Genomic DNA, 17124 nt, shown 5'->3' with positions numbered 1-17124 from the left:
TATGTATGTGTGTGTGCGTGCGTGAGTATGTATGTATGTATGTGTGTGTTTGTATGTATGTGTGAGTATGTAGGTATGTATGTGTGTGAGCGCGAGTATGTATGTATGTGTGTGAGCGCGAGTATGTATGTGTGTATGTATGTATATATGTGAATATGTATGTATGTATGTATGTATGTGTGAGTATGTGTGTGCGTGAGTATGTATGTATGTATGTGCGAGTATGTGTGTGTGTATGTATATATGTGTGTGTGTATGTATGTATGTATGTATGTATGTATGTGTGAGTATGTATGTATGTGCGAGTATGTGTGTATGTATGTGTGTGTGTATGTATATATGTGTGTGCATGAGTATGTATGTATGTATGTGCGTGAGTATGTATGTATGTGTGTGCGTGAGTATGTATGTATGTGCGTGCGTGAGTATGTATGTATGTGCGAGTATGTGTGTGTGTATGTATATATGTGTGTGCGTGAGTATGTATGTATGTGTGTGTATGTATGTATGTGTGAGTATGTATGTGTGAGTATGTATGTGTGTGAGCGCGAGTATGTATGTGTGTGCGTGCGTATGTATGTATGTATGTATGTATGTGTGAGTATGTATGTGTGAGTATGTATGTGTGAGCGCGAGTATGTATGTGTGCGTGCGTATGTATGTATGTATGTATGTATGTGAGTATGTATGTATGTGCGAGTATGTGTGTGTATGTATATATGTGTGTGCGTGAGTATGTATGTATGTGTGTGTATGTATGTATGTGTGAGTATGTATGTGTGAGTATGTATGTGTGTGAGCGCGAGTATGTATGTGTGTGCGTGCGTGAGTATGTATGTATGTATGTATGTGTGAGTATGTATGTATGTGCGAGTATGTGTGTATGTATGTGTGTGTGTATGTATATATGTGTGTGCATGAGTATGTATGTATGTATGTGCGTGAGTATGTATGTATGTGCGTGAGTATGTATGTATGTGTGTGCATGAGTATGTATGTATGTGCGTGCGTGAGTATGTATGTATGTGCGAGTATGTGTGTGTGTATGTATATATGTGTGTGCGTGAGTATGTATGTATGTGTGTGTATGTATGTATGTGTGAGTATGTATGTGTGAGTATGTATGTATGTGCGAGTATGTGTGTATGTATGTATGTGTGTGCGTGAGTATGTATGTATGTATGTATGTATGTATGTGTGTGAGCGCGAGTATGTATGTGTGTGCGTGCGTGAGTATGTATGTATGTGTGTGAGTATGTATGTATGTATATATGTGTGTGCGTGAGTATGTATGTATGTGTGTATGTATGTGTGTGCGTGAGTATGTATGTATGTATATATGTGTGTGCGTGAGTATGTATGTATGTGTGTATGTATGTGTGTGCGTGAGTATGTATGTATGTGTGTGAGCGCGAGTATGTATGTGTGTGCGTGAGTATGTATGTATGTGTGTGTGAGTATGTATGTATGTGTGTGAGCGCGAGTATGTATGTATGTGTGTGAGTATGTATGTATGTGTGTGAGTATGTATGTATGTGTGAGTATGTGTGTGTGTGCACGAGTATGTGTGTGTGTGCACGAGTATGTATGTGTGTGTATGAGTATGTATGTATGTATATATGTGTGTGCGTGAGTATGTATGTATGTGTGTATGTATGTGTGTGCGTGAGTATGTATGTATGTGTGTGAGCGCGAGTATGTATGTGTGTGCGTGCGTGAGTATGTATGTATGTGTGTGTGAGTATGTATGTAGGTGTGTGAGTATGTATGTGTGTGAGTATGTATGTGTGTGAGTATGTATGTGTGTGAGTATGTATGTATGTGTGTGAGTATGTATGTATGTGTGAGTATGTGTGTGTGTGCACGAGTATGTATGTGTGTGTATGTATGTATATATGTATGTGTGTGAATATGTATGTATGTGTATGTGTATGAGTATGTATGTATGTATGTATGTGTGTGTGCGTGCGTGAGTATGTATGTATGTATGTGTGTGTTTGTATGTATGTGTGAGTATGTAGGTATGTATGTGTGTGAGCGCGAGTATGTATGTATGTGTGTGAGCGCGAGTATGTATGTGTGTATGTATGTATATATGTGAATATGTATGTATGTGTGTGTGTGTGTGTGTGTGCGTGCACGAGTATGTATGTATGCATGTGTGAGTATGTATGTGCGTATGTATGAGTGAGTATGTATGTATGTGTGTGTATGTATGTATATATGTGAATATGTGTGTGTGTATGTATGTGTGAGTGTGTGTGTGCGTGAGTATGTGTGTGCGTGCACGAGTATGTATGTATGCATGTGTGAGTATGTATGTGCGTATGTATGAGTGAGTATGTATGTATGTGTGTGTATGTATGTATATATGTGAATATGTATGTGTGTGTGCGTGTGTGTGAGTATGTGTGTGTGCGTGCACGAGTATGTATGTATGCAAGTGTGAGTATGTATGTGCGTATGTATGAGTGAGTATGTATGTATGTGTGTGTATGTATGTATATATGTGAATATGTATGTGTGTGTGTGTGTATGTATGTGTGAGTGTGTGTGTGTGTGTGCGTGTGCGTGAGTATGTGTGCGTGCACGAGTATGTATGTATGCATGTGTGAGTATGTATGTGCGTATGTATGAGTGAGTATGTATGTGTGTGTATGTATGTATATATGTGAAAATGTATGTGTGTGTGCGTGTGTGTGAGTATGTGTGTGTGCGTGCACGAGTATGTATGTATGCATGTGTGAGTATGTATGTGCGTATGTATGAGTGAGTATGTATGTGTGTATGTATGTATATATGTGAAAATGTATGTGTGTGTGCGTGTGTGTGAGTATGTGTGTGTGCGTGCACGAGTATGTATGTATGCATGTGTGAGTATGTATGTGCGTATGTATGAGTATGTATGTATGAGTATGTATGCATGTGTGTGCGTATGTATGCATGTGTATGTGTGTGAGTATGTATGTGTGTAATATAATATATATATATATATGTGTGTGTGTGTGTGTGTGTGTGTGAGAGAGAGAGAGAGAGAATGTGTGTGTGAGTATGTATGTGTGAGTATGTACAGTATCTCACAAAAGTGAGTACACCACTCACATTTCTGTAAATATTTGATTATATCTTTTCATGTGACAACACTGAAGAAATGACACTTTGCTACAATGTAAAGTAGTGAGTGTACAGCTTGTGTAACAGTGTAAATTTGCTATCCCCTCAAAATAACTCAACACACAGCCATTAATGTCTAAACCACTGGCAACAAAAGTGAGTACACCCCTAAGTGAAAATGTCCAAATTGGGCCCAAAGTGTCAATATTTTGTGTGGCCACCATTATTGTCCAGCACTGCCTTAACCCTCTTGGGCATGGAGTTCACCAGAGCTTCACAGGTTGCCACTGGAGTCCTCTTCCACTCCTCCATGACGACATCACGGAGCTGGTGGATGTTAGAGACCTTGTGCTCCTCCACCTTCCGTTTGAGGATGCCCCACAGATGCTCAATAGGGTTTAGGTCTGGAGACATGCTTGGCCAGTCCATCACCTTCACCCTCAGCTTCTTTAGCAAGGCAGTGGTCGTCTTGGAGGTGTGTTTGGGGTCGCTGTCATGCTGGAATACTGCATACTGATGATGCTCTGCTTCAGTATGTCACAGTACATGTTGGCATTCATGGTTCCCTCAATGAACTGTAGCTCCCCAGTGCCGGCAGCATTCATGCAGCCCCAGACCAGGACACTCCCACCACCATGCATGACTGTAGGCAAGACACACTTGTCTTTGTACTCCTCACCTAGTTGCCGCCACACACGCTTGACACCATCTGAACCAAATAAGTTTATCTTGGTCTCATCAGACCACAGGACATGGTTCCAGTAATCCATGTCCTTAGTCTGCTTGTCTTCAGCAAACTGTTTGCGGGCTTTCTTGTGCATCATCTTTAAAAGAGGCTTTCTTCTGGGACGACAGCCATGCAGACCAATTTGATGCAGTGTGCGGCGTATGGTCTGAGCATTGACAGGCTGACCCCCCACCTGTTCAACCTCTGCAGCAATGCTGGCAGCACTCATACGTCTATTTCCCAAACACAACCCGGATATGACGCTGAGCACGTGCACTCAACTTCTTTGGTCGACCATGGCGAGGCCTGTTCTGAGTGGAACCTGTCATGTTAAACCGCTGTATGGTCTTGGCCACCGTGCTGCAGCTCAGTGTCAGGGTCTTGGCAATCTTCTTATAGCCTAGGCCATCTTTATGTAGAGCAACATTTCTTTTTCCAGATCCTCAGAGAGTTCTTTGCCATGAGGTGCCATGTTGAACTTCCAGTGACCAGTATGAGGGAGTGTGAGAGCGATGACACCAAATTTAACACACCTGCTCCCCATTCACACCTGAGACCTTGTAACATTAACAAGTCACATGACACCAGGGAGGGAAAATGGCTAATTGGGCTCAATTTGGACATTTTCACTTAGGGGTGTACTCACTTTTGTTGCCAGCGGTTTAGACATTAATGGCTGTGTGTTGAGTTATTTTGAGGGGACAGCAAATTTACACTGTTACACAAACTGTACACTCACTACTTTACATTGTAGCAAAGTGTCATTTCTTCAGTTTTGTCACATGAAAAGATATAATCAAATATTTACAAGAATGTGAGGGGTGTACTCACGTTTGTGAGATACTGTATGTGTGTGTGTGTGTGTGTGTGTGAGTGCCACACCAGAAGATGAGTTCTTAAACACTTACAAAGTAACTACTCAACCTTTAACATTGTTTCGTTGTTTTAAATCCCCCACTGAAATCGTGCCACAGCTCCCAGGGGGCGGGGCTTCGTTCATTTCTGCACAACAGATAAACAAAGCACATTTCCGTGAACGCGGTAGCGACCTCAGGTTTCTACTCACCTCCGCACATCGAAAGTCATGATGTTTTACACGGTTTTAAACGAAGAGGGGGGGAAAAAATCTTCACAGCTGTACCGGAATACAACTCCAAGCCCCTGCTGCTTCAACCCTTAGCGGGTGAACCTAGCGGAAATGACGTGTCATAAGGACGCTTTGCACAATTCTATTGGCCCGAGTACAGCATGGTTGATGATTCTGTTTCCGCTGTTTGAAAGGGGATTGAGGCTGGATTACAAACAGCTGAGTATTCCCTATATGAGTTCACTACACAAAGTGTGAAGTACTAAACTATGAAGTGCACTACTTAAATTTTGAGGAGTAATTCGGATTATGACTTTTTCTTTTTGACTAGTAGCCTGTACTCCTGAGAAGCTTTTTGATTAAATGATTTTCATATTACTTATTACATGAAAGTTAGTGATTAAATCCTGTAATCGTTCCTTGTAGCTTTTATATTCAGACGTTTATTTACTAAAACAAGCCCCCCCCAGCTATAATCTCAGAGGACTGTAATCTATGTAATATGAGCAGATTTACTGTATGTTGTGCACTAAGGTTTGTGCTTACATATTACCATCCATCCATTTTCCATACCGCTTATCATATACAGGGAAGGCCTGGAGCCTATCTCAGGGAACTCATGGCACAAGGTGGACATGGTGCCAACCCATCACAGGGCACAGTTGCATGCGCACACACTCACACACACAACAGACCATTTGGAAATGGCAATCAACCTACAAATCATGTCTTTGGACTGGGGGAGGAAACCGGTGTACCCGGAGGAAACCCCCAAAGCACGGAGAGAGCATGCGAACTCCATGCACGCAGAGTGGAGGTGGGATTCGAACCCCCCAACTCTAGAGGTAAACGTGCTAACCTTCACGCTATTACTTTACACTATTTCCATTAGACGTTTCCTATGAAAAATGAAGCAACACATTAGTGATTAATATATCCCATACTTATATTGAATTAAATAGGTATTACTGAATCATATCGAACTGTGAACGTGACACATTATGAGGCCTTTTGTAAAACACAGCGAGAAGGTGTTGCTCTTTGGGAGGTCTGGGACTCGGAAGCTTCCATATTAATCGGGTTAGAACATTAAAAGTGCTGACTCTAACTCTGACTCTGAAATAGGAGAACGAAGAGACGCAAAAAAAAAAAATTCAGCTGTACTGTAAGGTCTATTCAAACCTTACACAAATACTACATACTATATGCTACAGTTTATCAGCATTAGTACTCAGGGTGCAAGAATGTAATGTTAGCTTACTCTGGTAAATTAGTTACACTATATGGACAAAGGTTTGTGGACACCTGAGCATAACACCCATAAGTGGGTCTTCCTCAAACTGTTGCCACGAAGTCTGAAGCACACAATTGTACAGAACGTGTTTGTATGCTGTAACACTGCAATTTTCTTTTACTGGTACTAAGAAGCCCAAACCTGTTCCAGAATGACTATGCCCGTGTGCAGAAAGCGAGGTGCATACAGACATGGTTTGGCAAGGTTGGGGTGGAAAAACTTGACTGGCCTGCACAAAGCCTTGACATCAACTCCACTGAGCACCTTTGGGATGAACCAGAATGCCGATTGAGCCTCCTCACCTGACATCAATGCCTGACCTCAACCTCACTAATGCTCTTGTGGCTGAATGAGCAAAAATCCACACAGCCATGCTCTGAAATCTACTGGAAAGCCTTCTCAGAACAGTGGAGGTTATTATAACAGCAAAGGGGAACTAAATCAGGGCAGTGGTAGCTTACTGGTTAAGATGTTGGATTACCAGTTAGAAGGTCATGAGTTCAAATCCTAGGACTGCTGAGCTGTTGCTGCTGGGCCCTTGAGCAAGACCCTTAACCCTCAACTGCTCAGTTGTATAAATGTACATCGCTCTGGATAAGGGCATCTGCCAAATGCCATGAATGTAAATCTGGAATGGGGTGTTCAAAAAGCATGTATGGTTGGGTGTCCATAAACTTTTGACGATATAGTATGCTCAGCAAAAGGAGAAACATTTCACAACTCACTACAAGGAGATATCTTATTTGGAATTTGTGTTGTGCAGCCTGTTATTCCAAGGGTGATCGGTCATATTTACTCATTTGGATATTCTTTAATTATTATATAATTATGTAATATAATATCTTCCTGAAGGAAATGAGCAGTGTGTGTGTGGTGGGGGTTGGGGGGGTAACCCAAGTATTCATTTGCCACTTTGAACTATGAATGACAGTGTTGTTGAAGCAGTGCTGATTTCACTAGCTAGCGTTAACTATGTTTAACTTCACTCGAGTTGCAACTGCTTACCCTAAATCTTAATTCCAGCCATGGAGACTATGCAATCATTATCCGATTTAGCCAGTTGTAATATTATCCGAGCAGTTAAGTAAACATACAATATATTGCTGTTATCAGATTTTATGATCAGATTGTTCAGAGAAGGGATACTGTTCATCTGTTTTGAGAAAAAAAAAATCTGGCCTCCATTTCTGGATCAAAATATTGTTAACTTGTACAGCATTATATGCAATTTGCAACTAAAAAGTGTCCGATAAATATTAACCGGTAAAGAGCACATCGTTGGCAGCCAGTTTACAACAACCTAACAAGAAAATCTCAATATAGATAAAGATAGAATAAAATATAGGTTGTGTTAAGAAATTTAAAACTGGGGTGAATTAAAAACATCTGAGATACCATGTCTCTTTGAAGTTAAACGTCTACCACTAGGACAGGTTGTGGAGAAACTACTGCTTTTAATCTCCTCAAACCTCCTGGACCAGATTATTCATAGGCCTCTGGCATGTTGAATCTCTTTCATCTCTGTGAAACAGTTTCAGATTAATGTGTAGATCATTCCTAGTGCTTTTTATGACACTGGTAGAGTTATACCTATTTTCTACCATGCATAGTTTATTTTATATAATGAATATTTCGTAGCTCTCTATGCCTCTATATCTATGAATGCGTTTGCCTTGTAGCAAAAATGCTCACAACATGACAAAAATAATAAGAATAATATATAACAGAGATAGTTTGACACCATAATTCTATCGTTAAATAAGTGTTTATCGTTAATGCTTATAGATTTTTTAAAAAATAAATACCTTGTCACATTTGTATATTGTAATGGAATAATTAAAATTTGACAACATATTGCACAAACTGGACTGACAGAAACCTCATAGAAAGAAAATACTACAGTCAATACATTGAATAATAGTAAAGAAATAAAGGATATACCATGTAGTTTCCCCAGACTTACGACAATTACCCTGTCGCACATGTCAGTAAGTGACCAGACTGTAATACTATATTTAAGGAACATATTGCATATGCCACTCTTTCAGTTCCCGTTAGTACCGAGAGCAAAAACAATGGGAAACAGAAAAACAGTGGTGTGCAATTACTGCCAGATGGATGACTCAATTATAGATTTGATTCATTGTTGACAGTAAACAGAAGGCTAGTGAAGGCTAGTCTGTCTGCTCAATTCCCACAGAAGAGCCACTGTAGGCCAAATTGCTGAAAAAAGTTAAAGATGGCTATGATAGAAAGGTCTCAGAACACACAGTGCATCACAGCTTTCTGCGTATGGGGCTGCTTTGCCCCAAGAAGGCGGCCCGGTCTGACGAATCGTGTTTTATTTGACATCATGTGGACAGCCGAGTGCATGTGTGTCGCTTACCTTGGGAAGAGATGGCACCAGGATGCACTATGGGAAAAAAGGCAAGCCGGAGGAGGAAGTGTGATGCTCTGGGCAATGGTCCTGGCTTTCATGTTGATGTTATTTTGACACATACATCCTACCTAAACATTGTTGCAGACCAACACCTGTTCAGGTGTTGATTCGGCCTCCAAATTCCCCAGATCTCAGTCCGATCGCGCATCTGCGGGATGTGCCGGACAAACAAGTCCAATCTATGAAGGCCCCAACTCACACAACTTACAGAACGTAAAGGATCTGCTGCTAACGTCTTGGTGCCAGATACCACAGCACACCTTCACGTCTTGTGAATGTTATGGCTGATCGGCGTACACTAGAACTGCCATACCAAAAAATGTACTGAGGGAATAACTTGGATGTTTTTTGGATGAAATGTTAAGAAATTGATTCATCATCCACTCCTCCACATTGAAACCTTTGCTTACAGTAAGTCTGGGTACAGTACATTGTGCTTTCGATACACCCTTCCACCCCTGCCTCTATACACACACACACACACACACACCACCCATGAGTAATGTTCCCTACCCATGGCTTGCATTTCATTCTTGACTAATCCCAGTGAGGTATGGACAGTAAAATCCACTGCTGCGGACAGATGTTGCTGCACTTCTCACTCTTGGCAAGTTTCCCCTGTGTTACTTTTTGTTTCCTCCTCTGTTATGGTCACACACTGTTCAGAGTGCTTGAAGTGGCGCCCTACAGGTCCAACTTCCTGACTCAGGCACCAGAAATGCAGTGTTGACGTCAGATGCTGTACTCTGTGATGTCCTACTTTCATTTCAGCATGCGCACTGAGGCTCTGAAGCAGGAAATAAGATCAACATTTCAGAACAGCGTACAGGTTAGAGCGAACAAACCTATAAATGGTTTATTGGAGTGAAAATACCACCATTGGCCTGTATATGAACTGCCATGCTGTTCAGTCATGGATTATTTAGAAGGGTAATAGAATGAAGGCAGTATTTAATAAATTAGAAACCAAACCACATAGGCTTGATCATTGTGTAATACAGAGGTAAGTACTAGTTCAAAAGGAAACCACACAGTTTAATGTAACCACAGCCATGGCAACATGACGAACGCCATGACAGGGTTACACAACAAAACAAAACTCCAAACCTGGTAGCATTGTTTTTGTAAATATGACTTAGCTGACAATACCTGATTGACGAGTTCTCAGTACAACAAGAGCTACCAGCTACTTGCAGGTTCACAGAAGTGCTTGCTCAGTAACCAGCATTTCTGAGTGCCCTGAAATCCGAAACGTGTTGAAACAAACATGCACTGTGATCCCATGCAGCTGAACCTGCAAGGTGTTTTCTGCTGATGGAAATTTACCAGACCCCAAGTTTCTATACAGTGATTAACTTTTATGGTTAGCCTTTGCTCTCGCCGCATTACACACTGCATAGGCCTGTATAATAAAAACAAAGTATAAACTTTTATGAGTGCCGTGACAGGTATTCACTAGGCTAATTACCTTGTTATTCCTCAGAACAAGGAGGAGAATAAAAAACAATAACATCATGGAAAATTTGAAAAATTCCTCAATTGGATAGAGCACAGCAGGATGGAGAGAGGTAGGTCAGATTGTCTCTCTTCCTTTTGCAATACTTATTATTATTTATTATAATTATTACTATTACTATTATTACTATTATTATTACTAGTATTATTATTGTTGTTGTGATTAAATATTATTACTATTGCTATTATTATTGGTATTAATTAGTATTGTTGTTTTGTTGTTATTATTACTATTATTTATTGTTGTTATTATGATTGTTATTATTGTTGTTGTTGGTGTTATTATTACTGTTGTTGTTACTATATTATTATTTTTGTTGTTTTCATTATTGTAATTATATTATTACTATTAGTATTATTATTATTGTTATTATTATTACTGTTGTTATTATTATTACTGTTATTATTATTGTTGTTGTTGTTGTTATTATTATTGTTGCTGATGCCTACATTTATGGAAATAGAAATATTGATCCTTGTGATTATTCTGCTCATTTCTTCTAATTTGGTTTAATAAAATGCAGGCCATGTTGATGAGGATGGTTAAGTAATGATGATGGAACTAATCTGCACTCTGCTTTGTCAGGCTCTTTGTCAGGAGGGCTTGGCTGCCTCCCGCTGAACTGCACATGACGTGCGTAGCGAATGCGTGCCAGATGGGCGGGACCTCTGACGTCAATGCCTTGCGTTCCTATAAAAGCGCTTCGATACCGCGAGAAGGACAGAAAGAAACAACGGCAAAGAAACACGAAGGGCTTGTTGAAGTAAACTCTAATTTTTTCGTGAACACGGACTGTTGACGAGGGATATTTTTTTTTTTTTTTGCCATTACTCTCGGGAATCGTATTTTAGCCAGCTAAGTACACTTTGCGCGCGCGTGTGCGGATATTTTTTCTTCCCAGGTCATTTTAATGTATTTAGAGTTTTCCCGTCCTGCGCGTCGTCCTACTATGGTCATAATGGAGGTCCCGAACATCGACTGCGGCTCTCTCCGGGCGCTTTTGAAGGGAACTGAGTCCGGTTGTCTTGTTTTAGACTGCCGCTCGTTCTTCTCCTTCAGCTCCTCTCATATATCCGGTTCGACCAACGTCCGCTTCAGCGCCATAGTTCGCCGGAGAGCGCGCGGCGGACTCGGGCTAGAACACATTGTTCCCAATGAGGACACGCGGAGCAGGCTGCTCTCCGGAGAGTACCGGACTGTGGTGCTGCTCGATGACCGGAGCTTAGACTTCAGCCAGGTGAAGAAAGACGGAACTCTGATGCTGGCCGTGACCGCTTTGAGTCGTAACAACCCCCGCGGCGCGAGCGTCTTCTTCCTGAAAGGTAACCAAAACACTTTTCCCTGACTTAATTCCTTTTGTGGGCTCTGAGGTTATTTATGGTTCTGTGTCCTTGTATGGTGACCTGGCTTGTGACACTCAGTGTTTACTTCAGCTGTTGCCAGTTTACAGTGTTTCAGGAGAGCCACCAGTTAGTGTTGATATTTCTAAATGACGTGGTGTCATGAACGAATTAAAAACACGTCTGCCTGTTTTATTTTCCTCTCTTAGGTGGCTTCGATACCTTTTCGTCCGAGTTCCCTGAAATGTGCACCAAAGCGCCTCCGCCACAGGGCCTGAGTTTGCCTCTGAGTGCCAACTGTCCTCCCGGGAGCGCCGAATCAGGCTGTAACAGCTGCACTACTCCTCTCTATGATCAGGTAAGGATTTCATATCATACGTGATATTTTCGCAGACATTTCTCGTACGAATTCTGTTCAAGTTCCTAATGATTTGTTTTCGCCCACTTTTTTAGGGTGGCCCGGTGGAAATCCTCCCTTTTCTGTATCTCGGAAGTGCCTACCATGCTTCCCGTAAAGACATGCTGGATATGTTGGGCATCACGGCACTCATCAATGTATCTGCTAACTGTCCCAATCATTTCGAGGACCATTATCAATACAAGAGCATTCCGGTCGAAGACAACCACAAAGCAGACATCAGTTCCTGGTTCAACGAGGCGATTGAATTTATCGGTGAGAATTGTTTGCTTATCCGCTATCGGTTCTCTGTCTCTGACGAAACTAGAGCAGATGTTAGCGTATACAGGCTTTGGCAGGCGAACCCCCCAACCCTCCCCCTCGTTGAATTCAAATTTTCAAAAGTTCCCTCCGAAACGACCAGCTGGATGGACCAAGCTTGACAGTCACAATGGCTTACATCATCCCTTCTCATCCCATTTAAAGAGGCGCCGTCTTTTCATGGAAAAGCAGCAGGCCGTGGCCTAATCTGCTTTTTTAGGGGGCAACTTAGCATTCCTGTCGTCCTTTGTTCTGCGCAAACAAAAGCGCGTTTCTCTGGCGCTGAGCTTGCCTTCCTCCCAGATCAGTTCTCCCAGTGGGGAGGGAGGGGGGTTACGCCTAATGTGTATTCAGACCTGTCACAGAGGGAGTGTTACCCCATCACCCACCCTCAGCTCCTTTTTAACTTCTTCCTGTTTTATTAATGAGACGACTCTTTCCATTAGCAATACTGTAGGCTGAGATTTGCAATTGAAATTGGAGGGTGGCAGCTGGGGGTCAATTTTTAATGCCAACTCAGTGGTGTGCATGCATATCTTTCCAATTTGTTGAAATGTGAAGATTTAAAGTGACCATCTTTTGTTTTTTTTTGTTTGTTTGCAGACTCTGTGAGAAACAAAGGTGGCCGCGTATTCGTGCACTGCCAGGCGGGCATCTCGCGATCGGCGACCATCTGTCTGGCCTACCTCATGCGTACCAACCGCGTCAAGTTGGACGAGGCGTTCGAGTTCGTCAAGCAGCGGCGCAGTATCATCTCACCCAACTTCAGCTTTATGGGCCAGCTGCTGCAGTTCGAGTCACAGGTGCTCGCCACATCTACCTGCTCCTCGGAAGCAAGCAGCCCAGCACTCAGCAAGAGCAGCACTGTTTTCAACTTTCCTGTCCATGCTGGTGCCAGTCCACTGTCCTTCCTGTCCCATCATAGTCCCATCACCCCTTCACCAACCTGCTGAAAGGACTTAATTCAAGACTGTTTATGGAGGGTTTCAGACACCTGGGTCATTTTGAAATGTCTAGTAATATAGGACATCAAAATGACTCCACTTGTCTGAAAGATTGTAACACAAATATAAGATTCAAAACCCCAGGCTGGCCTTAGGTCTTGTTGCTTCACATGAAAAGTGTGCAAAATTTCCATGCAATTCTGGAATAGGAGTAGGTGGCTGGTCCAGCCTTGTTCCTTCAGGCTGCCTTTGTTTTGAAAACACTCCTGTTGACTGAACTGAAGGGGCTGGACATTCATCAGAGCGTGAATGTGTGATGTTTGTTGGAGCTAACGTGAGGCTCCTGAATGTCTGTCTGCTGCAGTCACCGCAATTTGAGTCTTGCAACTGATAATCATTGACCTTCAGTTTTATGTATCGGCACAAGATGAAACACCAAGTGTTATAGTTTTCTCAGGAAGAATAACCGTTATTTCTTGACTCCTTTTATCTTTGTTAATCATACACACATAGTCTGAGGTGACTGCCAGAATCTAAGGTGCTAACCTGACTGAATGTTCCCCTCTTTGTTTTGTTTTTGGTATTTTTTTTCCTTCTTTCCTGAACAATGAATGTATTTATAATCTCTGGCAAGCCTCGCGCTGCCTTACGACAATGAAAATGCAACATGTGGCTCATTCAAGAGCCTCTGTGCCTTTCAGACCTTCATCCAGCCTACCAGGATGTTTGTTTCTTTGTAAACAAACACAAAATACCTCATGTGTGTGTGTTTGTGTGTGTGTGTGTAATGTTGGCAGCCCTGTAAGAGCCACAGCCAGTACCAATAGAAGTGACTTTCATGAGACTGTGTTGATATGTCATATTTATTTACTAAATTAATATATTTCATATGGTATTTTTTACATCACTGTGATATGTTTAGATACTGATGAATAAAATGTTTTGTTATAAATGTGAATCAGTTGTGTGTGTGGCATGATACATTTTCTAGAAGCCTAACCATGGTTTCACATAATACTCATACACTGGCTATACGTAGCACTAAAAATAGTTTTACTTAATATTTCAACCCAGGAATCTCCAGGCTGGGAATGGTAGACAATTACTGAGTATAAATGATTATGTGACATTAGTGGCATACTTGCTGTTACTTATGTCAGCTGCTGCTCTGAACGGCATTGTGATGGTGTTTTGCTATCATATTCAGAAATATTTGGGAAAGAGTTTTAAGAATTGGTTAGGGCCCATGTTATAACGAGTCGGAGTCCGAATGCTGATGTAGGTTTGATGTTTTGCCAAGTTGGGATCAGATTAGCAATCTGACGCATTCTGCACACGTGGACTCAACTCTGACCATGAGATCCACAAGTCTGATAATAAAATCAATGTCTTAACAGGGTTATTACTCTAAACTGAAACAAACTCTTCGATCAAATAAAAGAAATAAATATAATCACTACCATGCAAATTAAAACAGTTTGGATATCCTTACAGCAAAAGAACAATAATTAAAAAAAGATTAGTGTGTAGGCTTTCAAATATGTTCATTTATTATTATAGGTAAATGTTAATAGTGAAAATTACATAAATTCAAAGAATTTTCATCTTCATATCTTAAAATAATAAACGTTCTATAAAACCTTATATAACTATACCCTTTAAAAGTATTGAACACGCTAACTGAAAAGTATTTAATACTTAGTGGAGAAGCCTTTGTTTGTAATGACAGCTTCAAGACGCTTCCTGTATGAAGAAATGAATGGGCCGCAGTATTCAGGTGTGATTTTGGCCCGTTCTTCTAAACATATCGTCTTTAAATCTTGTTCAATTGGATTCGAGTCAGGTGATTGACTGGGCCATTCTAACACCTTGATTTTTTTCTCTGAAAGCAATTGAGAGTTTTCTTTGCTGTATGCTTTGGATCGTTGTCCGGCTGGAAGGTCCACCCACGTCTCATCTTCATCATCCTGGTTGATGGCAGCAAATTCTTCTCAAGAATCTCCCGGTAAAGGGCTCCATTCATCGATCCTTCAATTATATGAAGTCTTCCAGTATCATGCAGGGAAAAACAACCCCACACCATGATGCTTCCACCTCCACACTTTTTTAGGGTAATGTGCAGTGCCATTTTCTCCAAACATGGTGTGTAGTATACCAGCCAAAAAGTTCAATTTTGCTCTCGTCTGACCAGACTACACTCTCCCAGTATTTCATAGGCTTGTCCAAATGAGTTGTAGCAAACTTTAAATGAGCTTTGACATGCCTTTTCTTTAGTAATGGAGTCTTGCTGGTGAGCGTGAACAGTGGAGTGCATTGCCTATTGTTTTCTCTGTGACGATGACACCTGCTGCCTCCAAGTGTTTCTGGAGCTCTTTCCGAGTGGTCCTTGGCTCTTGCGCTACTATTCTGACTATTCTTCTGACTCCCTGGTCAGAAATCTTGTGAGGAGCTCCTGTGCGTGGCCGGTTGATGATTGAATGATGGTGCTTCCACTTGCGGATAATGGCCCCAATGGTGCTTACTGGAAGATACGTCTGTATCCGATTCCGTCAATGTTTCGCAACAATAAGGTTGTGAAGGTCTTGGGAGAGCTCTTTGCTTTTACCCATCATGAGATGTTTCTTGTGTGACAACTTGGTAATGAAAAGCTTTTTTATAGACCATCAATTTACTAACCCAGCTGATATCAATTTGCACAGATAGGGGGTATAATTACTTATGGATTTCAGCTGGTTCCTTGCCTTGCCTTGGAGAACTGCTTTTTCTTAGCGTGTTCAATACTTTTTATTCCTGTGTCATTCCACTTTATTACACATAACTTTATTTATGGACGAAAATTTCATGTGAATAACCTCATTGGAAATATATGTACTGAAAAACTGTGGACGCGTTCAATACTTATTTCCCGCACTGTAGCTACAGGATGTCCCAAAAGTCTCAGTACATAGGTGGACTATGTATGCCAGCACCACATCGGTTGAGCCTTGTTTGCGGGCGTTCACTTCTCGGTTGGTTTTGCAACACTTCAGTCTTTTCTGAATTTGTTAATAAGTTTGGCAACAGCGTCGTGTGTGATGTGCTTGCCATGTTTCCTGTTAAAGTCAATCGCAATCATGAGAATGATTTCAATATGTTCTTCGTTTGTCAAAGGTGTTCTTAAAGGCTATCTGGAAGAAAAAAAAAATATATATATATATATAGTACACCCCATGGAAATTGTTGTCTTTTTTGACATATTTGGACAAGCAAACATTTGATCCTCTTTGAGTCAGTGCCTATTAATAAATGTGATACACTCTATCAACTGACATCTGACATTGACATTTTGTAGTAATTTTCACAATATAAATGAGTCACATGGAAAAAGTAAGTACACTCCTACATTTATAACAACTTTAAATCCATAAAATGAGAATCAGGTGTTTAAGATTGGCTTCCAGTGATTAGAACCTTCTTAGGGAGTGCAGGTGGAACCTGTCTAATTTATACTCCTCTCATATCTAGTAATAACAGTAACAGCAGACATGTTTGTTGCTGACCAAAGACAGCTTTTCAGGAGAAGCACCTCATACCAACTGTGAATCACACTGGTGGAAATGTTATGGTTTGGGGTTGTTTCACTGCCTCAGGGACTGGACAGCTTGCTTTAATTGATTCAACTATGAATTCTGCATCATATCAAAGAGTGCTTGAAGATAATGTGAGGGCCATCTGTCCAAAAGTTGAAGTTGAACTGAAAGTGGACCTTTCAACAGGATAATGATCCTAAGCACACTAATAAATCCACCAAGGAATGGGTCAAAAAGAAGAAATGGAGGGTTAGGGAATGGCCTAGTTAAAGCCTGGATTTGAATCCTATTGAAACATTGTGTGGGGGTTTGACACGGGGAGTACATGCATGAAACAAAGAGTGGTCAAAAATTCCAGCAAGAATGTTGGACAAT

General features: G+C 41.2%; 2 protein-coding genes across 4 annotated transcripts in view; one reads left to right on the top strand and one right to left on the bottom strand.

Moving 5' to 3' along the window:
* Positions 1–9259, bottom strand: part of ergic1 (endoplasmic reticulum-golgi intermediate compartment 1) — a 35638-nt gene extending 26379 nt beyond the window's left edge. Inside the window, exon 1 of one of the 3 annotated variants that reach the window (XM_053630365.1) lies at positions 9176–9259. Coding sequence is in view for 2 of the 3 variants with exons in the window: in XM_053630363.1 (XP_053486338.1) it covers positions 4908–4927 (20 nt within the window). In the remaining variant the exon portion in view is untranslated. Of the gene's footprint in view, positions 1–4907; positions 5928–9175 lie in introns of those variants that run through there. The other 2 variants (XM_053630363.1, XM_053630366.1) reach the window with 2 other exon arrangements.
* Positions 9260–10881: 1622 nt separating this feature from the next.
* dusp1 (dual specificity phosphatase 1) lies at positions 10882–14138 on the top strand. Its single transcript, XM_053630362.1, has 4 exons — positions 10882–11500; positions 11728–11876; positions 11972–12191; positions 12840–14138. The coding sequence occupies exons 1-4, from the start codon at positions 11089–11091 to the stop codon at positions 13187–13189; spliced, it is 1131 nt and encodes a 376-aa protein (XP_053486337.1). The 5' UTR covers positions 10882–11088; the 3' UTR covers positions 13190–14138.
* Positions 14139–17124: the final 2986 nt, after the last annotated feature.

This window comes from Ictalurus furcatus, chromosome 8, assembly GCF_023375685.1.
Source record: "Ictalurus furcatus strain D&B chromosome 8, Billie_1.0, whole genome shotgun sequence".
In the NCBI taxonomy this organism is placed as follows: Eukaryota; Metazoa; Chordata; class Actinopteri; order Siluriformes; family Ictaluridae; genus Ictalurus; species Ictalurus furcatus.
Note: the sequence above shows the minus strand (reverse complement) of the source record. Positions and strands in the feature narration are given on the sequence as shown.

Bases quoted from the DNA above. Each gene is read 5' to 3' on its own strand.
- dusp1 (XM_053630362.1), top strand. From the start codon at position 11,089: ATGTATTTAGAGTTTTCCCGTCCTGCGCGTCGTCCTACTATGGTCATA. The intron at 11,501-11,727 runs GTAACCAAAACA...TTCCTCTCTTAG, and splicing joins GAGCGTCTTCTTCCTGAAAG to GTGGCTTCGATACCTTTTCG. The intron at 12,192-12,839 runs GTGAGAATTGTT...GTTTGTTTGCAG, and splicing joins CGAGGCGATTGAATTTATCG to ACTCTGTGAGAAACAAAGGT.